Here is a 25,700-nt window from a genome sequence, read left to right as displayed (position 1 = left end):
GTTGTCCCTTCTTTCACTGACACCATATTGGTTTTTCATGTTTTTAAAACGACGTCACTGTCATACATCTGAATATCTGTATAAGGCAGTTTCCTGCCCACCTCTGTTTACTTAGACATCTAGAGACCTTTAATCTCTCCTCACAGATTTCAGAGCAAGTTTACACAGCTGGAATTTTCACTGTGATTATAGTGGAGTTAGAAATTAATTTAGGGAGAACTAACACAGTCATATCAGAGAAGGCAATGGCACCCCACTCCAGTACTCCTGCCTGGAAAATCCCATGGACGGAGGAGCCCGGTAGGCTGCAGTCCATGGGATTGCTAAGAGTCAGACACGACTGAGCGACTTCCCTTTCACTTTTCACTTTCATGCATTGGAGAAGGAAATGGCAACCCACTCCAGTGTTCTTGCCTGGAGAATCCCAGGGACGGGGGAGCCTGGCGGGCTGCCATCTATGGGGTCGCACAGAGTCAGACACGACTGAAGTGACTTAGCTTAACACAGTCATATATTGGGCCACCCCTCCCAAGAGCATGAGCTGGCTACTTGAGGCGGTGTCTTCACCTTGACTTTGTGCTCACCCAGCAATGAGCAGGCACTCAATCCTTTGATAAGTAAATGCTAGGGAGGAAATCTCCAAGGGGAGATGAGGAGTGGGCCTGGAATGTTCCTCAGCACCATGCCCTCCGTTGCTTGCCAAGTCTGACAAAAGAGAGGACACACCCGGCGACCCCACAGAGAGGGCCAAGAGCCCTCCTGCCCAGATGATGCCAGCCCAAGTCCTCTTCTCCAGATGACATGCAGCAGGAAAGCCCGTCTAATTCAGGGGACACTGGCTCCCAACCACAGGGAGGCTCTTCATCCTTCTGGGTCCAGAGGCTCAGTTACATGCATCAGGATGTTCTGGGTGATGCTATCTGGCCTGAGCCTGGGGTGGGGCTCCTGAAGTCCAGTTCAGGTTGGGTGGGGCCAAGAAGACCCAAAGAGTTTCTCTGTTTCTCCCAAGGTCCCAGTCAGCCAGTCAGTCTGCACAGCAGCTGGCCCACAGGTGTCATGGCATGGGAGTTCCATGTTTTCTGTGCACTGCTTGATGAGTACACTGAATTCTCGGTATCGCAGCTAAAATCCAGGCCTGAGAAGTATGCTTCTATTAAAATGTCCAAATTGCAGCAAACAATATGAACAAAAAACACTTCTTCCAAAGAAGCAAAATGACCGAGGAGAGAAACTCTGCTAGATGACAGACCTGGTCTCTACCATCAGTATTCCATGCAACTTTTGGGTGTGAAATACCTGTTTTGGGCTACTCCTGAGCATTAAATCTCCCTAAGAAGGAATGGTGGGGGCCTACTGACAACTGTGAAATTCAACTGCATAGACAGATGGTGTTCCCAGAACAAAGGGATGTTAGGGTGGAGATAGGAGTTGGATATTTACCAAACAACCACACCAATAAGCACACTAGTCACAGGGCTAGCTGAAACTCAGGCATCCGGTGACTGCAGTATATTCCTAATTGTGATCTAGCATTCTAATCAACAAAGTAAAGGACACCGAGGAGGCCTGCCTTGTTTTTCATGATCCAAAACTGGCTTCTGGGGGTTTCTTTTCCAAGTGTCCCTAATTTGGGATTTTGCTAGAGCCTTCACGTCAATTTGGCAGCATGTGTACCCTGGGAAGGGCTTCCCAGGTGGCCCAATAATAACCTGCCTGTCAATGCTGGAGCGGCAGGAAACGCGGGTTCGATCCCTGGGTTGGGAAGATCCCTGGGAGTAGGAAAAGGCAATCCGCTCCAGTATCCTTGCTGGGATAATCCCATGGGCAGAGGACCCTCAGTCCATGGGCTCTCAAAGAGTCGCACACGACTCACCACGCACTCACGAACCCTGGGAACTGCTTTCATTAGAACTTGGCAGCCAACGTATCTCACGGACATCTCATGCACCTCCGGAGCCTGCCTGGGAAAGTGAGCAACACGTGACCAGACTAACACTCCACAACCAGACGACCCCACACCCCCACCCACACAAGCAGCCCCGCCCACCCACACTCAGGGCCGCGAGGCCACGCAGCGTGCGTCGCGGCAGGGCGCCAGGGGCGGGGCTTCAGGCCCTGCTCACTTTCCAATTGGCTCTCAGAGATGCCTTTCAGGCGGCGCGCAGAGGCTGTCGGTGTGCACTTCCGGATGCTGCTTTGGCGGGAGTTGGCGCCGGGTGTGAGGTAGGATTCAAGCGAGTTGCTCCGGGGTTGGGCTGGATCGGGCCAGGCTCAGGGCTGCTCAGGGGCCTTGCCGCTTTGCGTGCCAACCCAGAGGGCCTTTCTGGGGATTGGTGAGGGTTGGACGGGGGGCTGGCCCTGTGGGCCCACTGCGGGGTCCTTGGTGTGAAGGGCAGCCCCTCAGAGAGCCTAACTAAGTGTGGTCCTCAGCTTCTCGTCACCCTGGACGCAGAGCCAGTGTGGCAGGACCCTTTCCTTCCATCTAATGGCAGCTTGGGGGACGCTCGCTGTGGGTCTGTGAGAGGCTGAGTTGAGTCCCCTCTCCCCCAACTCCAGGTGCGGGCTGCAGGGTGAAGAGGTCATGTTCAGCCTGTGGTTCTTTGTAGGGAACAGGCATACCAGACAGGCGAAGGGGTTTGGATGCGATCTTTTGATCAGGGATGCGAACTCAGATGCGCACAGGGGCCGGGCATCAGGTGTGACTGAGGTGGTGGTGGACGGGAGGGCGTGTGCGGCCGGGCGAGGGGCACGGGGACAGTGGCGCTGGGCTCTGGCCAGCCCAGGCCCTGTGGGGTGCGTGCCAGAGACGCCAGCTCACTGGTTTGTTTGTTTTTTTTAACAACAGCCGCTGGAGACGCGGGGTTTTTTTTTTTTCTTCTTCTTCTTCTTTGTTTTGTTGCTGTTGTTTTAAAGTAACAAGCTCTCTGGCTTTTAAAAAGTGTTTATTTATTTTTAATTGACTTATGACTGACAAGCTCTCTACTTTTAAATGTTGAGGTTAATCCATCAAGTTGTAGAAGATTGCAGGGCCAAAGAAAGTACATCTGTGAACTGCGTTTGGCCATCTAGTGGCCAGTTTGCCCTCTCTGCTGTTGGGGTCCTGCAGGGAGTGGTGTCCAGGCAGGAGTTGCAGACTTGCAGAGAAGTCCCCATTTGTGGGGCTGGGGTGCTAGAAAGATGTATCCCAGAACTGAGCCCTGGATTGTGTGAGCTGAGTAGCTGACTTGGTTGGTGACTGGGAGTTGTCCCTTGCCTTGTCTTAACATATCCTTCCCTTCTCTGTCCCTGTAGCATTAGCCCAGATCTTGGGGGGTTAGATTGGGGAGTTGGGGTGTTCTGAAGCTGGGGAGTAGACACCCTCCTTGGCAAGCAGGCAGGACTCCAGACTGGAGCCGGGTCTTGGGGACTTCCTGTGCCAAGTGTCAGTGAATTGGGCTGGGAGAACATTTTCAAAGGAGGAGGTATGTTCCAGATGAATCTACCAGAGCTGTTCAGTGGGGAATTGTGATCCTGGTACCGCTTGGTCTTGGGTTCTAAACTGCTAACTGAGGAGAAGAGGAGAGATGCAGAGGAATTCTGGGAGATGTAGTTACAGGCAGCTAACTAGCATCTCCTGGGTCCCTCCTCTGGGCAGGGCAGAAGGCTGGGCATACGAAGATGAGTGCATTGTAGCTCTTGCCCTCAGGATACTTTCAGATGATGTGGGCTAACCCTGGAGGAGGCTTCTTGCCTGGCAGGCTTGGGCTGGGGGAACCAAGGAAGGGAGGAAAAACCTAGAAGGTGATGCAGGAGTGTCACGGACTTAGAGCCGTGGACTTAGAATTTGGGGAGGTGATGGGAAGGAAGAAGGCATTCCCAGGTAGGAGTAGGAGCTGTGTAGTGAGGGTAGAGATTATAGCAATAATTGGATCAGCCTATCCATCGGGGACATGGAGAGAGATCAGGGGAGAAGCGTTTTTAGGGCCCAGTTTCTGGACTAGGAGGGGTTCGATGCTGTCTTATGGAAGATGGATGTTATATTGTGGTAGAAAGGAGGAGGCTGAGGCGATGCCAAGTGGGATCTTCTGTAGAGAGTGCTGTGTGAGAGGATACCAGTTGTGGAAAGGTGTCTTATCCCCAACCAGAAGACCATTCCTTGGGGACGGGTCTGTGTGGCATTTCTTTGAGTTCTGACCCAGAGAACGGTCACCCATCCAGTACCCTCGGCCCTCATTCTTGTAATGATTGAGAGGAAAAGGGCTGTCTTCTGGTGTTGAGCAGGCCCTGGTGGCCTCGGGACAGTGATCCTGTTCCTATTTGGCAGCCTCATGCCTCCTTCCTGCCAGTCCAGCCTTGTTCCCTCCTGGTGCACAGAAAGTGTCAGAGTCTCTAATACAGCCCCATCTGTGCTGTGAGAAGGCAGAGTGGATATCAATGTTTAGACAACCCATCTTCTGAGTGCTAGCCTGAGGGAGCCCTGATCTGGACACTGTGAGATATTTTGAGGATAGTTGGCTCCTTGGTGGGATCGGTTGGGTATTGAGGGGAAAGGCTTTGATCTGAGGCAGCCCCCAGATTCCAGCCCTGGATCAAACGACTGCTGGCTTGCATGTTGTCTGTCTCTTTTGGGGTGGGGGTCCCTCCAGTAACCTCTGGTTGTGGCCCAGATTCCAGTACCTCCTCCATCCTGTTTGCTCTTCCCAGGTCAGGTTCTTCTGGAGAGAGAAGAGGGGCACAGAGGTGGCTGGTTCCCAGATGCTGAAGACCCCCATGAACACCATGGCGGAAGCCAGACTCCAAACCCAGCAGAAAAGCAGCCAGGATGGTCAGGAGGTAGCGTTCCCATTCCCAGAACACCCTCTACCCTCCTGCCTCCCGTCTTGTGCCCCTCACTCCTGGAGCCCACCTCCCTCTGTCAAGGACTTTGAGTCCTCTCATCTCTCCCTGTGGCCCTTTTCCAGACCAGCCTGTGGTCCTCAGGCTTTGGGATGAAGCTGGAGGCTGTCACCCCATTCTTGGGAAAATATCGCCCCTTTGTGGGTCGCTGCTGCCAGACCTGTACCCCTAAGAGCTGGGTGAGTGACTGTCAAGCCAGGCCCTACCTTGGGAAGCTTGGTTCTGGGAGCCACAGCTGCCGCAGCCCTGGGAAGCAGTTTCCTTTATGTCTTCCAAGCCCAGCCCTTCCCCACGCCCATTGTCTTTCAGGGGAATGGGTGCACTAGTGTTTGTTGGTTTGGGCCTGGCTCCTGGCTCCCAGGCCTGGGAGAGTTGGGTGGGGAGGGACAGGGGGACCTGAGAGGCCAGAGGGCTGGGGTCTGAGCATGCGTGTACTCAGAGCGGAGGGCCTGGAGACACTGTCCACGCGGAGTCAGCGAGCACTTGGCACGTGCTTGGGGCCTCTGTAGGTCCGTGCTGTGTGCTGGTGCTGGTGGGACTCAGGGCTCTTGTGGAGATCCAGGCTACGTGTTCCCTGCTGTTGGTGAGGGAACTTCTCAGAGATGATGTGCTCCTCTCCAAAAGGGTGATTCTGTAGAGGATGCAGCCCTTCCCTTTTGACCATGGAGCCCTCTCTCCTAAGTGAACTTCAGGATCTGAGGTCAGACAGCTTTTGGGAACTGCAGTGCTATAATCCATCTCTCGGTAGATTGTGTAGCCCATCAGGGAAAGACTGCAGAAGACAGAGCAGGAGCTTGCCTTTGCTGCTTTGCAAAGGCCCCCCCAAGGACATGCTCTCTGCCCCTTTCCGGCAGGAGTCCCTCTTCCACAGAAGCATAATGGACCTCGGCTTCTGCAATGTGATCCTGGTGAAGGAGGAAAACACCAGGTAGTCAGAGCTGGGGCTGGGGCCGGGTGGTGGGCAGGGCCCTTGGGTACAGGGCTGCTGGGGCCCTGCTTTGTGGTATCGTTTTCTTCTTTTGATGGAACAAGAATGGACTGTGCCCTCTGCTCCAAACCCACAGGTGGGGACAGGCAGGCTTGGAGTTTTCCTGCAGCTCCTTTTGTGAGCTTTCAAGCCCCGAACCTGTACCCTGTTCCCTGGGGAGAGGGGATAGGACTGGGCCACAGGTGGGCAAGTGCTTCCTCTTCCTGCTCCATGATAAGCCAAGCTCAGGTGTTCCCAGCCCACGGGACTAGGGTGTGATCCCTTCCTGATGGAATACCCTCTGTGGGCCCTAGTTGGCGGGGGCGCCCTCTGAGATATCTACCCCCTGCTCTGGGGGCTGTGTCCAGGTTTCGGGGCTGGCTGGTTCGGAGGCTCTGCTATTTCTTGTGGTCACTGGAGCAACACATACCACCCTGCCAGGATGCCTCACAGAAGATCATGGAAAGCGCTGGGTGAGGAGGCAGGGATTGGGATCTGGTTGGTACTTCTGGGATCCTTAAAGGGATGACAAAGGCTCTAGGTGGGGCTGGTTGAAAGGACTGGTTTCAAGAGTGTTAGCTTGGTCAGGGACCCTTTTTTAAAGATGGAGGGTGAAGGCTGGAGGCTGTGCCCTGGGGACTACAGGGCTGAGGGAAGTGACCTTAGGCCTGCTTCAGCCTTACACCGCAACCACCACCTCCCCCCCTCCTCAGGGTGCGGAATATCATCTCAGGGAGGGCCCCGGGAGGGGCTGGGGAAGGCCAGGTGCCCAGCCACGTGAGGAAAGAGGTACAGCGCATCTTGGGCCACATCCAGGCCCCGCCCCGCCCCTTCCTGCTCAGGTAACTCTGCCGAAGGGCGCCCTGGCCTGGGGCCTCTGCCCTTGGGGAGAGAGCATTGGCTGGGCTTGGGGAAAGACTAGACTCCCCTCCTGGGGGAGCTGGGTGGTGTATTTGCCAGACAGCCTGGGGGAGCCCTGATCTGGACACTAAGAATTTTGAAAACAGCTGGCTCCTTCAGGCGACCAGTTGGGGGAGGGGGAGGGGCTTTGATCTGAGCCAGCTCCTAGATTCCAGTCCAGGTTCTCACCACTGCTGTCCTGTGTGTATCTGTCCTGAGAGGGTGGGGGCTTAGGGGGATCACCTCAGGAACCCCTGGTTGTGACCTGGACTTCCGTGCCTCCTCTGTCCCTGCACCTTGCCCCAGGTCCAGCTCCTGTGGCGAGAGGAGACGGTGGTCCCCCATCTTGTAGGCCTGCCCACTCACTCACACACACCTGCCGCTCTCACCACCTGCTTCCTCCCACGTGTGTCCTGCACAGGGTGCATCTCCTCTTAGATGCAGAGCAAGCCTCTGGGGAAGTGGAGGTGGCACATGCTTGCAGGAAGGACGGAACAAGGGCTAGGACTGAGAAAACCTGAAGGCGGGGAGGAGACCTGTAAGCCAGGGACAGAGGGGGAATTGAGCCAGCCTTGGGGAAGTGAGGACGTCAGGGAGCACTTCTCGCCGAGGGAACAGCGTGAGCTGTGGCTGCAGGAAAAGGCCAGGTGTGCTCAAGAAGCTGATGTGGTTGGAAGCTGGCAAGTGAGGGAGGGAGTGAGTTGTTGGAAACAAAATCAAGAAGTAGAAGGGAACAGATACGCAGAGCGGTATACAAGATGTTTGGATTTGATTTCTAAGTGCAGTGAAAACCAACGGAAAGGTTTTAGACAGAGAAGGACAACAAGGTTAATTGAGGTCAAGAACAGAGAACAGGTCTTCTGGGGAGGCTGGTTTGTTAGTCCAGGTGAGATGATGGGGGGTGGGGATGGCATTAGAACTTGGGAAAATGGATTGAGAAACCAAAGTGAGATTAACAGGACTCACTGATGTACAGGAGGGTTGGAATGGGGCCAGTGGAGGGAAAGGGGGCTGCAGGTGAGCTGGGCGTCTGGCCGAGTGCCTGGCATGTGGTTGGAGGGGAGGAGGCAAGCTTGTGGGGGAGTGAGTTTGGCCCACAAAAGGTGCTTTGGGCATAGAAGTCTTCTGACACCTGACTTACTGGTGGAGACACTGAGGCAGCTGCTTATATATTAATATATGAGTCTGGAGTGCAAAAAACAGGTTGAGGCCGGGAATGGGTCTTTGCAGATCTTTAGCACGTAGGTGATGCTTAAAGCCAGGGAGGAGTGAGTCACTGGGGGAAAGGGTGCAGGGTAGCACATGTGAGGCTCAGCTGGCCTGAAAGTGCTGAAAGGCCAAGTGAACAGGAACAGGAAGCAGAGGTTGTTGGTGACCTATGACCAGCCTTCCATGCGTCCATTCTTTGGCTTTGTCACGACTTCCAGTCCCTTGACCTGAGCACCTTACACCAGCCATCAGCCCACTTCCTGTCTTTCCTGCCCTCCAGGCCTAGCTTAGATTCCAGGGCCCCTGGTGACAGAAGTGTCCTTGGGAGGGAGTCACTGGGCACAACCAAGTTGTGTTTGAACCGAGCCACCTGCCTTCTCTGCGTCGAAGCAGCCGAATGTCACTGGAGAGACGCACAGTGGGTCGACCTGCTTCCTTTTTAAGTGTGATTCTCAGAGGAGCACAGCGCGCTCTCCATGGCTCTGATCTGGACCGCTGCTTCTCTGACTCACGCGTTGTGTCCTGATCGCGCTTCATGGAGAAACAGGAGCCATCTGATGGGGACGTGCCACGTGTCCTCCATATCGCCATGCTACCTGCATCTATGCTTCTGCCCCCGCTTAAAGCCAGTCCTCTCATCAGGCTCTGGACATCCCCTCCCCAGAGGTTTTGCCCCTTCATTGTCCGCTTTCCTTCTGTATCACTAACCCCTCCCTTTTAGTTCACTTGCCCCAGCAGTTTGCAAAGACAAGGCTGGTTATGCCTAGAGACAGTCTCGGTTCTCTGATCTCCTTTGGGATGCATGGGGGCACAGACGTGCTCTGAGGCAGCTGGCCCATGACGTCTTCCTAGGGGAGTATCAGCACCTTGCAGGTGTGGGCTCTGCTGTCAGGCCCACCTTCCAGTCCCAGCACCCCCACTTCTTAGCTTTCTCTCCTACCCAGCAGCTTCTACAGCCACTCTGAACCTCACTTTCCTCTTCTGTAAAATGAGGACAGTGGTAGTGCCTGCTTTAGAGGAGTTCTGGGCGGCCCTCTGGGGGGCCCATACCTCAGACTGGGCACTGCTCTGCAGGCTATTCAGCTGGGCACTGCTGCGGTTCCTGAACTGCCTCTTCCTGAACGTGCAGCTGTACAGGGGCCAGATGAAGATGGCCCACAAGGCTGCCCAGGCAGTAAGGCCCGCCCTCACTGGGATGGGGACGGGGTGGGAGGGCGGGGACAGGAGCAGAGGCTAGGCCAAGCCCTGAGTCGGGACCAGCCCCATCAGCTGGGTGGGAAAAATGCACTGCTCTTTGACGACCTTGTCTTCGTGTCTCACGGTCCTGCTCCCTAGAGGCTTCCTCTAACAGCTTTTCATCATGTCTTAACAACCATTACGTCAATGCATTGCCTTAAAAGTTGTTGACAGAGCTCCTCCGCTTTTGGGAAATGTGCTCAGAGAAAGCCTGCTCAGCCGAACCCTCCCTCCCTCTGGGACTGCCCTGGGTCTGGAGGCGCTAGGTTTCAGCTGCCTGCATCTTCAGGGTGGGGGTGTGGCTTGGCACTTCCCTCTGGCTCTCCCCGGAGCAGGGCTCGCCGCTCGTCTTCCTCTCTACCCACAAGTCAGTCCTCAATGGCATCCTGCTGCCCTTTGTGCTGCTCTCCCAGGGCATGGGCGTGCTCCGTGTGGCTTGGGACCCCCGCACCTGTTCCCCCGTCCTCAGGTAAAAGGCTTGTGCCCTTAGATGTACAGCGGTGAGGTCCCCAGACTGGGATAGAGGTGTTGGGGAGGGAAGGTGGTGTTGCTAGCATCAGCTCCCCAGAGGGTCTCTTCCTGGCCCCTCTGCTCTCAGCATATTGTGCAGCCCAGCCTGTGGGGCTCAGATGGAGGGTCAGCTGTGGGCTCTAGGGCCATGCCCGGCCTCAAGGTGTTGAGGCAGGACCCAGGCTGGCCCTGAGGGGGCCACAGCTCTCACTAGCCTCCTGCTCGGTCCCATCTCCTGAGCACCTTACCTCCTCTGCCCTGTGCCCCACAGAGCTCTGCTGAAGAAACTTGGGGGGCTTTTTCTGCCCCCCGAGGCCAACCTCTCTCCGGACAGCCCTGAGGGGGTTCTTGCAAGAGCTGTGGTCCATGCGGTGAGTGCTGTCCCCCAGTGGTGGTTTATGGGGCCAGGCCAAGGAACAGGGGCCTTGGCTGTTCTGGTTCTGACACCTGCCTCCCTCCACCCACTTCCAGACTGTGGAGCAGCTGCTGGCCAGCAGGCAGCCCCTGCTCATCTTCCTGGAGGAGCCCCCTGGGGTTCGGGGGCCTCGGCTCTCAGCCCTGGGCCTGTCCTGGCTGGGCCTGGTGGTGCAGGTGGTCCAGGCAGGCATCGTCCCAGACGCTCTGCTTGTGCCAGTGGCTGTCACCTATGACTTGGTTCCAGAGGCACCCCATGATACATGCCACGTAAGACCTTCCTGCCCTGGGTCCCCAAGTGGATACCGTCTCCAGAGAGGAGGCAGTGTTGTATCCTGTGACTGAGGCCCCTCGGGGCTGGGGTTAAGGGGGAAGTGCAAAGGAATTTCAGCCCTATGGTCATTATCCTGTGGCACCCGCCAGGGCTGTAACAGTCATCCTCTCAAATTTCATTCCCAAAAGACCTTGCTAGGGAAGGATTTCCTGTTTCACAGGCAAGAAAGTGAGCCTGGAGAGGTCATGGTCATGTACCAGGTTGAGCTTAAGATGAAGTGGAGCAGAAAGCGTGCCCCAGGCAAGCTGGCTTCCTCAGCGCCTTCCTCCTCCCTGCAGGCCTTGGCCCCGCTGGGGCTGTGGACAGGTGCTCTGGCTGTTCTGCGGAGCCTGCGACGCTGGGGCTGCGGCCGCCGAGTCTGTGTCCGTGTGCATCTGGCCCAGCCCTTCTCCCTGCAGGTGTGGGCCCTGTTGGGCAAGGCTGGGCGTACTTGTGGTCTGTCCTAGGGCTTCTGGCAGCCTGGCCCTCAGGCCGCTGCAAGGACGGCCTGGCCTACTTCAGATGGGCTGTATGTAGGCTTCCAGGTGGGCCAGGGCAGACCACCTGAGAGCCTTGTCCTGGGCAGGAATATACCATCAATGCCAGAAGCTGCTGGGGCAGCAGGCAGAGCCTGGAGCAGCTGCTGCAGCCCATCGTGCTGGGCCAGTGGTAAGGGCAGAGGAGTGTGAAGGTCTTGGGCAAGGGAGGCAGCTCTCAGACCCCGGCTTGTGAGCTGGCACCCCGTCCTCTCCTGACCACAGACACATCACCAGGCCCAGCCTTCCCTCACCAGCTCATCTTTGTCATCTCAAACCATCCAGGTGCCCCCCACCCCGCCTGTAAGTTGGGTGTGGGTTATGGCACACTGGCCTGGAAAGGACTAAGGGTACACGGGCCCACTCTTGCAGGGATGGGAAGCACCCTCACCTTTGTATTTGGAAAGCTCTGGGTGCCCCCGTGGTTGTCTTTACGTTTGGTCCCCTCATCCTGTGACCTGTGTCTCTATCCTAGTACCGCTGTCCCCGACACGGAGAAGGAGCAGGAGTGGACACCCGTAACCGGGCCCCTTCTGGCCCTCAGGGAGGAGGACCAGCTGTTGGTCAGGAGGCTGAGCTGGCACGTCCTGAATGGTGAGGGGCCCTCGGTCTGGCCTCTGGGGGAGGCTCCTGAGCACTGTGTTCTCCGAGTTGGCCAGTGGGTCAGGGCCCTCCGTTCCAGGTGGGTTTCTGCACCTGCCCCTCCTGTGGGCCCACTTAGGGCACATGAAGAGTGGAGCCTGTCCCCGTCTTTGCCCCTGAGGAGGGGCAGCCAGGGGGAGCATGAGCCACTAAGTCAGAGCACACAAGGAAGCAGCTGCCCGGCCCACTGCACACTTTGAGGTGACATTGGCTGAACTGAATAATGTATGTCAGGGGCTTAACAGGTACCTGGAACAGAGGGGGCTCTTAACAGCATAGTTACCATCTTCTCAAGTGTCTCTGCCATGGCAGAGACTGTGAGCTGGTGGGTTAGCGCCATGGGGTTGCAGAGTCGGACACGACTGCGCGACTAAGCACAGCACAGGCCTGCAGGAGGCAGGGAGGGTTTGTGAGCTCCCAGCCTGGGTTGCACCATATATTTGATGAATGTCAGTTCTCCACCAGGGAGGGTGGCACGCAAGGACCAGGCCTGCTGTGCCCTTCCCAGGGTGGAGTTGTGTGGGAGTGTGTATGTGGCTGCTGGCAGGGAGGTGTGTTCTTGGCTTGGAAGACCTGCCCAGTGACAGAGGGACGGGGCTGCTGGGCCTCGGCCCTGACCAGCATCCCCGACCTCTGGCTCCAGCCAGCGTGGCGAGCTCCGCGGTGATGAGCACGGCCATCATGGCGACGCTGCTGCTGTTCAAGCACCAGAAGGTAGGGCCCGGGGTGCTCAGGGCCCAGGGGAGGAGCCACGGCCCTTGGCTCAGTGCCCCTCTGCCCACCCAGGGCGTGTTCCTGTCGCAGCTCCTGGGGGAGTTCTCCTGGCTGACAGAGGAGACGCTGCTGCGTGGCTTTGACGTGGGCTTCTCAGGGCAGCTGCGGTGCCTGGTGCAGCACACGCTGGGCCTGCTGCGGCCGCATGTGGCCCTGCTGCGCATCCAGCAGGGGGACTTGCTGGTGGTTCCGCGCCCTGGCCCAGGCCTCACGTCCCTGGCACGCCTGAGCGCCGAGCTGCTGCCCACTTTCCTGAGCGAGGCTGTGGGTGGTGAGTCCCCAGGGCTTGCGGTGGGTGGAACATGTAGGGGTGAGGGGCGTGGCGCACCTCCTCATGTCCGCCGCCTCCCCCCCCAGCCTGTGCTGTGCGAGGGCTGCTGGCAGGCAAGGTGCCGCCCGAGGGCCCCTGGGAGCTGCAGGGCATCGAGCTGCTGAGCCAGAAGGAGCTGCACTGCCAGATCCTGCTGCTGCTGCACTTGCTGCCACAGGACCTGCTGCTGCTGCAGGTCGGGCCTCCGCAGCCCACTCAGTCCTGCGCCTCCCCGCCGGGCCGGGGGCGGGCCCTGCCTGCCCGAGCCCTGTGGCGGCAGGTCTGGTCGGGCTTGCCTGAGGTCACGCCGCTGCCTGTCGCCCCTCAGCCCTGCCAGTCTTCCTACTGCTACTGTCAGGAGGTGCTGGACCGGCTCATCCAGTGTGGGCTCCTCGTGGCTGAGGAGGTAGGAAGGGGGCTGCAGACGGAAGCGCCTGCCTGGGGCCCGGCTCCTCCTCTGCCCTGTGTGGGGGGTGGGGGAGGGCAGCCCCCGCCCCAGCTGAATAGACGCCCGGGTCCTGCCGCCACCACGCTCCACCTCGGGGTCTGTCACCACGCCTGCACTGGCAGGACTTGATAGGCGCATCTCGGGGGGCTTCTGCAGACCCCCTGCCCTCCACATCTCTTGTCCACAGGGGCTGTGGCCCTTGAGGGTAGGTGCTCATGTCCTCAGCAGCTGTCACCGTCTGGCGTGGCCTGGGGCATCCTCCTCAGTGCCCCCAGGTCTGCGTCTGGTTTCACCTCCCCGCGTCTGGATGGCCATGTACCCTGTTGGGGGGCCTCGAGACTGGACCTTGGCCAGCCTGACAGGGCCCCGTGGCTCTCCCGGCCCTCAGACCCCGGGCTCCCAGCCAGCCTGTGACACAGGGAGGCAGCGTTTGAGTGCGAGACTGCTGTGGAGACTGAGCGGGGACTTCACCGACAGTGACAGCGACGACTTTGAGGCGGCGGAGGGCCGCTACTTCAGGGTGCATTGGGGGCACTGCTGGGGAGGGGGCAGGGGAGGTGGTGGGAGCTGCCCTCACCCTGGCCTGTCTCCTTCCAGCTCAGCCAGCAGTCGCGCTGCCCCGACTTCTTTCTCTTCCTCTGCCGCCTGCTCAGCCCAGTGCTGAAGGCTTTTGCGCAGGCCGCCGTCTTCCTCCATCAGGGACGGCTCCCGGATACTGGTGAGGCCCGCACACCGTGCCATCCTAAGGAGAGGCCGAACACGGTGTGGGGTGAGCTCTGCCTGCATGGGGCCCAGGTCTCAGACCCTCTCCCTCACAGAGTCCGGCTACGCTGAGCAGCTGTTCCAGTTCTTACGGGCCACAGCCCAGGAGGAAGGGCTCTTCGGTGAGTCCCAGCAGCTAGGCCCAGGCCCTGGGATGCAGGAGGAGGTCAGCTGCTGGCTGCTGCCCCCTAGTGGGCAGTGAAAGCCCAAGGTCAGGAGTACTGGCTGCGGCGTACAGAGGCCTTTGGGTCCAGCTTGAGTCCTCTCCTTGGGTTGTTTCTTCTTTAAAGAGAAGAGAAGCTGTGCCGGGGGACTGTCCCCACCTACAGCCTTCACTTCTCTTTCATCCAGAGTGTGCGGACCCAAATCTTGCCAACAGTGCCATCTGGACCTTCAGAGACTTGGGGGTGAGAGGGGCTGGTCTCTCCATCCTCCTGTCCCCCTGCCTCCCACCCCCATACCCTGACAGAGCTGCTGAGGGGAGCTGGCTGTACCCATTCGGGGATTTACCCAGGGTTTCCCAAGAACAGGCGTGTGGACAGTAGCTGGGGCAGGTAGGATAGTTTTCCTGCCCCTCTGTCTCCCTGACCCCGGCTCATCGTGCTCCCAGGTGGGGCATCGGGATGTCTGAGAGGCGGCATCTGACAGGGGCGGGGCCCAGTGCCCATGGGCACTCAGAGCCCCTCTCTCTGGCTCAGGTGCTGCAGCAGATGCCTGGCCCCGCAGGCCCCCTGCTCCACCTGTCCCCGGCCTTCGCCAGCCGGGACAGCCAGGAAAGGCTGCGACGGTTCATCCGGCAGTTCATCTGCAGCTAGAACCGTGGGGAGCGGCCCGCGTCGAGCCTTTTCAGCCCTGGACCGCAGCCCTGCCCTGGGGCGGAAGACTTATTAGCTGGACCGTCCCGTCTTTGCGGTTTGACTGTGCCTTGCTTTCTGCACCCTTTGCTGCAATAAACTAGAGGACTGGACAAGCCTCTGTGCCCAGGCTCAGCACTGTTTCTCTGGTGTGGTCATGTGTATGTATCTGCTTTCCTTCCCCACTGGGTGGGAATGACCTCTCACTCCTTGAAACACATCCTAAAGGAAGATAAAAAGTTTATTGAGGTGAGCACCATCTCCTCCTCCTCTACCTGAAGAGAAGCCTCAAGGGGGCTGGCACTGGGCCTCTCGCCATGTTGGGCTCCATGGGAACAAATGCCCCTTCTGCCTGCAGCAGAAGGCATCACGCCACCTTGTTGATGATGACACCCAGTTCTTCAATCTCACACTGGACTTCATCGCCCTTCTGCAACAGAGCAGGCCATGAGGTTGTCAGGCCTGAGGTGTGGCGCACACACGTCTACACATGTACAGACCTGGGTTTCTCACGTCTGAGCCAACCGTGCCAGGCTTCTGCCTGTCCTCACTCAGCCAACCTACCTTGAGGAAGACAGGAGGCTTCCTGAACACACCCACACCTGGGGGCGTCCCGGTCAGTATGATGTCCCCTGGGTAAAGAGTAACGAACCTACGGGCAGAAGGGCCAGGTGAGGTCAGGGGCTGGGGTGCCACAGCCTGGCATGGGGGGCCCAGTGAAGCCCCCAGGTGGTGGTTGGGGCCAGGCTCCACCCCACTTACTGGGAGACCCAGGCTATCAGCTCTTCCGTCTTAAACACCATCTGGTTGGTGTTGCTGCTCTGCACCACTTCCCCATTCACTCGGCAGCAGATCTTTAGGTTGTGCGGGTCTGAAACACAAAAACGACACATTTGGGATTCTCCCTTCTGACCCCCAACCCCCTCCTGACAACCAGGAAACGGAAGCACAGGATGGCCTTGTAACTTGCCAGGGGAGAAGCTTGTCTGCTGGGCTCCCCACCCTGGAGTCTGTGTGGACCCTGGCCTGCCCAGGCCTCCCTGTGCCCACCACCCAGCAGAGCACCCACCAGTGGTCACTGGGTGGGTTAATGAGGGGGTGTTCCAGACTCAAGGGGCAGAGAACAGTGGCTGGGCTTTGCCTTAAAGAACAGACCCTATCTGCAGCAGAGGCTGACTGGGCGTTATAAAGCAACAGGGTAGCAGCCTGAGCAGAGCGCAGACTCCTGCACCTGACGCTCACCTGTACAGGTGTCCTGGGCAACCAGCACTTCCGTCCTGCTTTCTGGTATTTCACACAAGCACAAGCACACCCCAGGAGCACGGTTTAACCTCACTGGTGACTGACTGCACGGGGCGCCCTGAGGCTGAACTCCACAGACAAGTCCCGCCGGGGGCGGTGCCGTCCTCTCCACCCGTCTTCTCCAGGCTCCCACTGTGCCCTTGCTGCAGCTGCTGCCACCAGGCCACATGGTGGCTGGGGGAGGCCCTAGGGCTTAGCTCCCATCTCCTTTACTAAAGAGGGCCGGGGGCTCAGGAACAGCTGTTCCTGTGACGCTCCAAGGCCATCTCTGCTTCCTTGCTACGTAAGGACTCTCCCAGATGGTGGCAGCCAGAGGAAGCCTGACCCAGCCGTCAGGAGAGAGCCCTCCCCTGTAATTCATGTCCTGAGTGCAGAGTCACCGCCTCTGCTGCTGTACGCCTCTGCAGTGGGGATGGGGAGGGAGGCCGGTGGAGAGAGCTGCTCTAATCCGACAGTCGGCGAAAGGGCAGCTGGGGACGGGCCCTCGGCGGGCCACGCCCCTCTCCCCTTCTGGAGAGCGGCTTCGCTGAGGCATCTATGCAGGAGCAAGGAGAGGAGTCGCCAAGCGGGCCGCCAGAGACCTACCTGGCACACTGTCCTTGGTCACCAAGGCAGGGCCCAGAGGGCAGAAGGTGTCAAAAGTTTTCCCCAGCAGCCACTGCTTTCCATTGCGCCTCATCTGCCAGTCACGGGCACTCACGTCGTGTGCCACAGTGAAGCCAGCCACATGGGCCATGGCGTCTGCAGCCTGTGGGGGGCAGGGGATTTGGCCAGATTGGAGGTCAGCTCGTGGTGACACCAAGCCCTGTCACAAAGGGTCTCAAAGCCTTGATCCCATGTTAGTGGCTGGAGATAGCCAGAGGTGGTGGTGGGTGAGGGGCAAGGCAGCATCAGGAGCCCACAGATGCCAACCACTTCCCAGTGCCAGGACAGCTGGCCCTCTCTCCCTCACCTTGATGTACTTGCCTCTCTTTCCAATGACCACGGCCAGCTCCACCTCCCAGTCCACCTCCTGTAGGGCAGGAAAGGGGCAGTAAGCTGCCTGGCTCTGGGCTCCGTTATTCCGCTGAGGGGCTCTTGCCACGGGGCCAGGCCTCTGAACGGCGGGGTGGCTGCCGGCCGGTGTGTGGAAGACCACAACCCTAGGGGAGGGCCCACAGGGGAGGTGTCACGTGTGGGCCACAGCCTTGGGGCAGTGGAGGCAGCACCGCTGGAGGCAGGCAGAGTGACGGCGGAAGAGCAACGTTTTTCTGGGGTCGGGCGGGCAGGGGGGAGTTCAACCAAAATCACTCTTGATACTTCCAAAAAAGGATAAACACCGAATAACAATGGCTAACCCTACTGGTTTGCCAGGCACTATTCTAAGTGCTTTAATGCACTAACTCACTTAAATAATAACAAGATCAACATGCCAAAATAAACGTGGGCCAAAGGCTTGAATAAGCAGTTTACAAAAATAAATACACAGGGCACAGAAAGGAAAACATGCTCAGCCCGCTCCAGTTCCATAATCAGCAAAGTGCAAGTATAAAGTAGACACAAGTTAGCCAGGCAAACTGACTTTTCTAATAGTAACAACCATGAACACAAAGAAGATCTGGATTCCTTGGGGAATTGGCCAAGTCTATGTCGGCAAGGAGAGTGCGAGAAGCCTGGAACTGCTTGGCCAGAAGGAAGTGCTCAGTGATGCGGTGGGGGCCGTTCGAAAGCCGCCCCTTGACCAAACTGAGATCTGAGTATCGGAAAGAATGTCAATGATGGACTATGGACTATGACATACTGGATAAAAGTAAAAGTCAGGAATTTACAGTGATAAAGGGACAGGGCTAAAACAAAAAAACAAGCAGTGTTTCTCCACAGAATACCGGCTAATAAAAGTAGAAGGCATGACAGAAAGAAAAAAGTCACCTTCTCCTAACCCTCACTGCAGTAATGGACTCAGGGGAGGACGACCAGATGATCCCTGAAGAGCACTTGCGGGGCAAATAAGATAGTCACGCAGTTTCAGGGACTCCTCTGCAGACTGTTTACTAGTTACCACAGGGAAAGGCGCCTTTCCACGGAGAGGCCACGTGAGCACCAAGGAACCTAGGCGGCCTAACTTCAGGACCAGCTGACACTGGATGTGGTGCAAGCACGCACCTGCTGCCTCAGACAACGTCGGCACCCCGCCCCACGCCCCCTCCCAGACTGAAAGCCAGATGTCAGAGAGCGCACTTCCATAACCATGCCGAAGACAGTCACCTGTGGGCCAGAAGGGCGCCCTCACCAGGCACACAATCTGCTGGTGCCCTGATCTTGGACTCTTCCCAGCCTTTAGAATTTCAAGAACTCAGCGTCTTGTTTTATAAGTCACCCATTCCACAGTATTTTGTTACAGAAGCCTAACAGATTAACCTGTGCAGAACTCGACAGAAGTGTTTCACCTGAGTCTAATCATGACGAACTGACCGGACAAATCCAGAGTGTGAGACACGCTACGAGACAATGTGCCCGATTTCTTCAAAAAGTCCGTCGTGAAAGATAAAAAGGGTAGGAGAAAAACTGCTTGAGACCAGGGGCCAGCAAGCTATGGCCCACCGGCCACACCCTCGCTTGCTTGCGGCTCTGTTCCTGTAAGTGAAGTTTTCCTGGGATCCATGTCCCTTCACGGACCAGCCAGGCTGCTCTCACACAGCAGTGGCGAAGCTGAGCTGTTACTGCAGACACTACTGGGTGCTCAAAGCCGAACACTTACTACTAACTGGCCCTTTGAGGAAAAGTCTGTGAATCCCTGTTCTAGACGAAAGGCACTTAGAGATACAACCAAAAACAACGTGTGACCCTGACTGATCCTGGACCAACACCAAAAATCAAAACGGGACCCAAATTAAAAGTCACCTTTGGAGGCAACTGGTAATATTCCCAGCTGCACTATATATTAGATATGGTTCGTATTAACTTTCTTTGTTGTAATGGTATTGTGGTCATGTAGGACATGGTCCTTATTTTCAGGAGATGTATGCTGAAGTTTATATGAGTGAATTCTTTATTTTTTTTGCTGACAAAGCAACAGACTTTACTGGAGAGGGAAATGGCACCCCACTCCAGTCCTCTTGCCTGGAGAATTCCATGGAGGGAGGAGCCTGGTAGGCCACAGTCCATGGGGTCGCAAAGAGTCGGACACGACTGAGTGACTTCACTTCACTTCACTGGGCAGGGGCGCCCGGGTGAGGAGCAGGAGGGTAAGGAAACCCAGGAAGAGGACTGCTCCGCTATATGACTTGCAACTATGAGTGAACTGTCTTAACGTCTATAATTTCCTTTGTAAAGTTCTTTCTACCTAACCCCCCTTTAAACAGTGTGTGTGTGCCTGTGGGGCATGAGGGAAGGAAAGAAGCAGAGAAGCGGGAAAGCAGGGCGGGGAGGCAAGAGAAAAGCAAACAAGACGCACATGGTGACTCCAGGTAAAGACTCTGGGCAGTCACTGCAGTTTTCCCCTAACTTTCCTATAATTTTCAAAGCATTTCTAAACTAAAAATTTAAAAGTACGAGTAAGGGTACGCACACTGCTGGTGGACATGTAAACTGCTTTTGCAGCCGAAGGTCACTCTGGCTAATTTTTGAAACCCTGCCTATACTCTGACAAAGACATTCACATTCTAAGAGTTAATTTAAAGGAAATAATCACACATTCATGAATATGCAAAGTCTCTTCTATAAGGATATTCACTGCAACATTATAAAAGCTAAAAACTGGAAACAACCTATTTAGCAATATGAGGACTACGGAATGAATTATGGCCACTGACACAATAGAAAACTAAGCAGTGACCTAAAAACCGTTGGGGAGAATATTTAATGGCATGAAAAATGTCCGTGATGGGGACCTTAAGTAAATGGTAGGCATATGCACAGCATAGACAGAGACAGGAACAGAGAAGCCCTGGGGACTATGTGTGGAATAAAGGGGAGTGATACAGATGAACTTACTCACAAAACAGAGGCTCACTGGCTGCAGTGAACTGACGGGTGCTGGGGCAGGGGGGAAGGGATGCTTAGGGAGTTTGGGATGAACATGAACACACTGCTGTGTTTAAAATGGGTAACCAACAAGGCCAGACCTTCTGCACAGCACAGGGCACTCTGCTCAACGTCATGCGGCAGCCTGGATGGGAGGGGAGCTTGCAGGAGAATGGACACGTGTATCTGTATGGCCGAGTCCCTCTGCTGTTCACCTGAACCATCACAACATGGTTAACTGGCTATTCCCCCAAACAAAAGTTCAAAAGGAAAAAAAAATTCTGGGAAGATATACAGTGAAACATAAATGTTGCAGGCCCTGAACAGTGGGGACATGTGTAGCTTTTCATTTCTTTATGTAATTTTGAAAATTATGTAATTTCTTTACATATTTTATTTCTTTTCTATAAAACAACTATATTACTTTTATAATCAAACAGGAAAACAATTAATGTCTTTTTTTCCCCCAGGAGCTGTCTTATCACTGTATAATACCCTGAAGTTTCTGTTTAATTGCTACTGAGCAACAGGTGGTTCCCTTAGGCTGGACGCTGAGCCCCTGTGATGGGCCCTAGGGACTTGGGGTGGGGAGTGGAGGGCAGGCACCCACCTGGCTCTCGGGCGGAAGGATGATGTCGTCGTAGGGCCCCACGATGGCACTGGCGAACTTGCTGAAGATGATGGGCTCCTTGGGCACAGGCACGTTCTGTTCTCTGCAGTGGTCCGCGTAGTTCATGCCCACGCACACCACCTTGTCTGGCCGAGTGACTGGGGCCAGGAACGTCACCTCTGACCGTGGGAGGACTGGCAGCTGGGTGACCAGTGCTCTTCAAAAACCAGACAGGAGAGAGGGGCGTGCTGGGGAGATCCTGCAGCTGCTACCAAGCTCTGCTTTTTAAAACATACTTTCTAGATCAACCATCAGAGTCAGCGTTGAAAATCAAGCCCAGCTATTGCCCCTTGATATGCTCATCCAGTGTCGATTTCCTCTCCCCCATTAGGTAATATGGGGTTTTGCAGGTGGCTCAGTGGTAAAGAATCCACCTGCCAATGCAGGAGACGAGGGTTCAGTCCCTGGGTTGGGAAGATACCCAGGAGAAGGAAATGGCAACCCACTCTGGTATTCTTGCCTGTAAAACCCCAGGGACAGAGGGGCCTGGTGAGCTACAGTCTGTGGGGTTGCAAAGAGTCTGATACTACTTAGCGACTAAACAACATGATACGGAATTACATAATACAGAAATACATAATAATTTCCATGTAAGTGAATTCAAAGGGTGCAACTGGGGATAAGGGAAAGCTCTGTCTTCCGCCCCTTCTCCTAGTCACCCACTCCCTCTCCACAGACAAGTGCTGTGTCCTGTATGGATCTTCAGTCACTCTGTGTCACTCCCATCTTCTTTATGCCAATGACAGCATGTTATATACACCTTTTAAAATATATATATTTTAGAGATCTTACCATATAAAGTCTATTAGCTTCCTCTGTTTTGTACGGTTGTATATTACTGCACAGTAGATACACCCAATTCTCTAATAAAAGACATGGAAGGAGTTTCTAATCTTGCAAGAATATGAAAGTAGGGGAAAAATACTGCTACCAACACTGTGTGCTGTCAAACATCTGTATTTATATCAGCTTAACAGGTGAAAATGACACCTCAGAGTGTTTTGAGTTTTTTAATTTAGTTTTTAATTTACTGTGCATCAACATCTTTAGACTAGATCCCATGGGGCTCCTGGGTTCAGAGGCACCCACCTAATCCAACTCAAACCCAAGAACTGTCTCTAAGAACATCTTTGCAGCCCTCTCCCCTCTTAGGACCCCAGGTTCCAGCCCCTCAGGCAAGCAGGCCTTAGCCCCCTCGGGAAGGCAGGGGGACAGAGTAGAATCCTGTTCCCCTCACCAAGTGTGTGGCCTTGGGGAGGTCAGTCATCCCCCCTGGGTCCCCCTGTAAACCGAGGCTATTGACACACAAGACTCCTAAGGCTCTGCTAAGAGAGAGGAAGCCTGCATTACCCTGATCCTTTGCAAAAGAACTACCCTGGTTCTGTTTCCCAGGGCAGGGATAGGGTGGTAAGCAGCAAGAGAGAACGGGGCAGCTAAGGCAGGGTCATGCTGCCTGCTGACTTACCTTCTCACCACTGACAGAGTGGCCTCTCCCTGCTCCAGGAACTCCACCATCGTCTTGGGCAGTGTGGGCTCAAAGGCGCTGAGGTCGATGACACCGCCGCCATCCCCCGACTCCAGGCCCAGACGGGGTCCCGTTAGGCGGGGTGCCTGGAACTGCACTAACCTCATGTCTCTGCAGAGCTGAAAGGGCCACCTCTGAGCCTGCAGCACGGTCGTGAGCAACCTCCTTCCACCAGACCCCAGCATCAGCCCCTATGGGGAGAGAGTGGGTCCCGAGGACAGAGGGCCTGAGACCATCGCTGGGGTTCCCAAAGCTCCTCGAGCTGCAGCCCAAGGCTTTCCACCCATCAGTCTTTCCTGGAACACGGCATGGGAAGTGGTCCAGATTTTAAGTTATTTCATCACGAATATAAGGTCATGTTTTGCTCAATTCTGTGCCTGTAATGAAACACTGAGAAGTGAAGGACCAGGAAGCCTGGCATGCTGCAGTTCATGGGGTCTCAAAGAGTCGGGCATGACTTAGCAACTGAACAACAATGAAACACTTCTGGAGAAGCAACTACTTCACGCCAGCCACTAAGCTAGGTCCCAAGGATTCCAGTCTTCCCTCACCCAGCGCTTCCTGACAGCTTAGGCTGCTCCTGGCACCGCTGAAGGCAAACAACGCAGGCCAGACACGCTCAGCCCCACCGTCCTGCCTGCAGGGAAGGCTGATGTTCACTGATGTGGTTAAGTAGGATTCAGCAGCTGAGACCACTGCTGCGGAGGCTGAGGGCCCTGCCTCGGTCAAGTTCTTGAGGAAGTGTGGGCTAGGCTAAAATGAATAGGACGAGGAATTCATTAAAGGGGGCCCACCATGAACAAGAGACCACAGGTGAAACAGGCTCCACTCAAAGACAAGCTGACAGAAGCAAATTTTTTTTAATGCCAGTTTGATCCTGTTACTCTGTTTGGCCTTCCCAGATGGTCCTATGGTAAAGAACCCGCCTGCCAATGCAGGAGACGCAAGAGACACAGGCTTGATTCCTGAGTCAGGAAAATCCCCTAGAGTAGGAAATGGCAACCTGCTTCAGTATTCTGGCCTGGGAAATCCCATGGCCAGAGGAGCCTGGCAGGCTACAGTCCATGGGGTCGCAATGAGTTGGATATGACTGAGCAAATAAGCACGCACGCATGGGTGAGAGTACAGGCTGCCTGGGGAGAGGCTGCAGGAGAGTTCAGGGGCCAAGCCTGACAGGGGCTCTCTCCTCTCTGGGTCCCTGGGCCATGACTGTCTCTTTCATTACTGGGTGCATGGTGCCTAGTACTGTGCCTGCCACGCAGCAGGCTCTCAGCTAGTCTCAGCTGAAAGAACGAATGTCAGAGCAGGGGCTTAACTTTTCACTACTTGGGTGATTCACTAGCTCGGTGATTATCCATCTCAGGAGGAGGTGCCATCCCTCCTCAAATCACTGAGAAAGTATCAACACGGCTCGGGTCCCATCTTGAGCTCTAGGCTCCACTCAAAGACAAAACCCATTCTTCTTTTTTTGTTTCTAAGTCTGGCCTCTGTTCCAAAAGTCCCTCCTCTTCATGGTTCCGTGCTTTTAAAAGTAGTCCTTTATGCTTGGGCTTCCCAGGTGGCGCCTGAGTAAAGAACCTGCCTGCCAATGCAGGGAATGTAAGAGGCACGGGTTCAATCCCTGGGTCAGCAAGATCTCCTGGAGGAGGGCATGGCAACCCGCTCGAGGATTCTTGCCTGGAGAATCCTATGGACAGAGAAGCCTGGTGGGCTACAGCCCATGGGGTCACAAAGAGTCAGATACAACTGAAGCGACTTAGCATGCATTATGCTCAGGCACTTGGAGGTAATCCCAGACTCCTGGTTCTCTGATGATTCGATCTGCCTTGAGAAGTTAAACACTGATTAGATCCAGGTCACTTGTTCTGATTGCTCACTGTGCTGGCTGATGAGTTTAACCAGAAAACCAGTAGTTTAAAACCTCCCACCCTCCTACCTTACACAAGCACCTACCACGCCACGGGCAAGGGAAGTTCAAGCTACAGTGTCAGCACTCAGATGCTTCACACACTAAGACTAAACAGATCCCACTGAATGCCAGGTCTTACCTTAAGTGCTTTACCTGCAATGTCTGATTTAATTCTCCTGACAACTGTGGAAGGTAGGGTCTGTTGGTCCCATTTCACAGATAAACAATCTACAGTAAAGTGCTGGGACCTGAATCCAGGTCCGGGTGACACTGGAGTTCTTGATTTGGGTTAACATGTCCTCGTGTCCTCGGGGTGTTAAGCATGGGACACTTTAGCCCAGGGGTATTGATGAGAAATAGGAACCTCCAACAGGAGATTTGCAGGCTCAGGGACGCCCTGCAAGCCGTCAGCCATGCGCCGGGAAATTTGATCTGCTGGCTACTGCCTCGGGGAGAGGGCTGGTCACCTGTTCTCCCAGATAACCATAGGCTGACCTTCCCACGTGACAGACCCTTGCAGGTTCCCATTTCGTCCTATAGCAATCCCTCCAGGCAGAGCGCCTCATTTCACAGAAGGGGCGTTGAGGCTTCAGGTGAAGTCACCAGCCAAGGCACCTGAAAGTGGCCCCGCTGCTTCTGCGGGAATCAGCTAGCCACGGTGCCTGAGCTCAATCCAGGTCCGGAAAAGGGTCCTTAAGCAAAAAGGCTGGGACCTGGCACGTCGCAGGCGCCATAAGCCTGCGAGACGAAGGTCTGCGCCCGGGATCGCGTGCCACTATTCACTCGTCTGGGCCCCCGCGTGGGTCCCCCAGTTTCCCCGCATGCCTAGCTCAGTGGGCGCTCAGAAGGGCCCGCCCACCCTATTAGAGTGCTCGGAGAGGCGGGGCAGCAGCGTTCAGTCCTGCCCATCCCGGGAGGCCGGGAGGGAGGCCGAGGCCCGGCGCGCCCCGCCATCTGGCCCAGATCTAACCTACCTGGCCCCCTGCGCTGTCGGGATAGGACTCGCGGGCCCGAGACCACGATCACCCGGCGCCTGAGCGCAGGTACAGAGCTCGGGAGACAGCTACCAGCCTAGAGTTCTAACAGGGTGAGCCGAGGGGCTCCCCTAAATAAGACGTCAGCGGAGGCGGGCGCGCTCTCGTGGCGTCACGGAGACAACGGCCAATAGCAGGGCGTCTAGTTCGGTGCCGGAAGCACGTTGCGGAGGGGGCGGGCCCAGCGCTGAATGGTAGGAGATCTCTTGATCCTGCAGGCCTGCTGGCGCAGACTCCATCCGCCGGGCGCTACGTTCCTGGAGCACTCGTTCTCGGGTCGCCCTGCCCTTGCAAGAACCTGAAAGTGGGTGCTTCCTGAAATTTTGCGCCCTGGGCCTGCCTGAGGCCCTGCCTCTGGACCAGGCCCTGCTCTGATCTTTGAGCAAAACGCAGTGGAGACCAAATTATGGCGTGCCATAATTTGACAAAGACAAGCCTTCCTATTGTGCCAGATCAGTGAAGAGAGGAGGGATATTTGTCCCCTGTTTGTACCCATTTTACATCTGGG

The 25,700-nt window shown here is 55.9% G+C and overlaps 2 protein-coding genes across 3 annotated transcripts; one reads left to right on the top strand and one right to left on the bottom strand.

Moving 5' to 3' along the window:
* Nucleotides 1-4,749: 4,749 nt before the first annotated feature.
* On the top strand, nucleotides 4,750-14,711 carry GPAT2 (glycerol-3-phosphate acyltransferase 2, mitochondrial). The gene is made up of 21 exons (XM_052648326.1): nucleotides 4,750-4,812; nucleotides 4,941-5,054; nucleotides 5,730-5,803; nucleotides 6,211-6,315; nucleotides 6,556-6,684; nucleotides 9,026-9,125; nucleotides 9,523-9,656; nucleotides 9,969-10,068; nucleotides 10,169-10,381; nucleotides 10,724-10,843; nucleotides 11,011-11,093; nucleotides 11,436-11,554; nucleotides 12,246-12,316; nucleotides 12,389-12,647; nucleotides 12,734-12,882; nucleotides 13,015-13,092; nucleotides 13,523-13,654; nucleotides 13,732-13,852; nucleotides 13,953-14,018; nucleotides 14,248-14,303; nucleotides 14,595-14,711. The coding sequence occupies exons 1-21, from the start codon at nucleotides 4,750-4,752 to the stop codon at nucleotides 14,709-14,711; spliced, it is 2,403 nt and encodes an 800-aa protein (XP_052504286.1).
* A 257-nt stretch (nucleotides 14,712-14,968) lies between these two features.
* On the bottom strand, nucleotides 14,969-25,275 carry LOC128055790 (fumarylacetoacetate hydrolase domain-containing protein 2). Of its 2 annotated transcripts, none has more exons than XM_052648331.1 (8): nucleotides 25,133-25,275; nucleotides 22,190-22,440; nucleotides 20,665-20,881; nucleotides 17,005-17,064; nucleotides 16,638-16,800; nucleotides 15,513-15,621; nucleotides 15,315-15,402; nucleotides 14,969-15,180 (listed from the first exon to the last, which is right to left on the bottom strand). In XM_052648331.1, exons 2-8 carry the CDS (start codon nucleotides 22,432-22,434, stop codon nucleotides 15,118-15,120), a joined length of 945 nt encoding a protein of 314 aa, XP_052504291.1. In that variant the 5' UTR covers nucleotides 22,435-22,440; nucleotides 25,133-25,275; the 3' UTR covers nucleotides 14,969-15,117. The 2 variants fall into 2 exon arrangements, with proteins under 2 accessions (XP_052504291.1, XP_052504292.1); XM_052648332.1 differs by having other exon boundaries at nucleotides 22,190-22,368.
* Between the last annotated feature and the right edge of the window lie 425 nt (nucleotides 25,276-25,700).

This window comes from Budorcas taxicolor, chromosome 11, assembly GCF_023091745.1.
Source record: "Budorcas taxicolor isolate Tak-1 chromosome 11, Takin1.1, whole genome shotgun sequence".
NCBI lineage: Eukaryota > Metazoa > Chordata > Mammalia > Artiodactyla > Bovidae > Budorcas > Budorcas taxicolor.
Note: the sequence above shows the minus strand (reverse complement) of the source record. Positions and strands in the feature narration are given on the sequence as shown.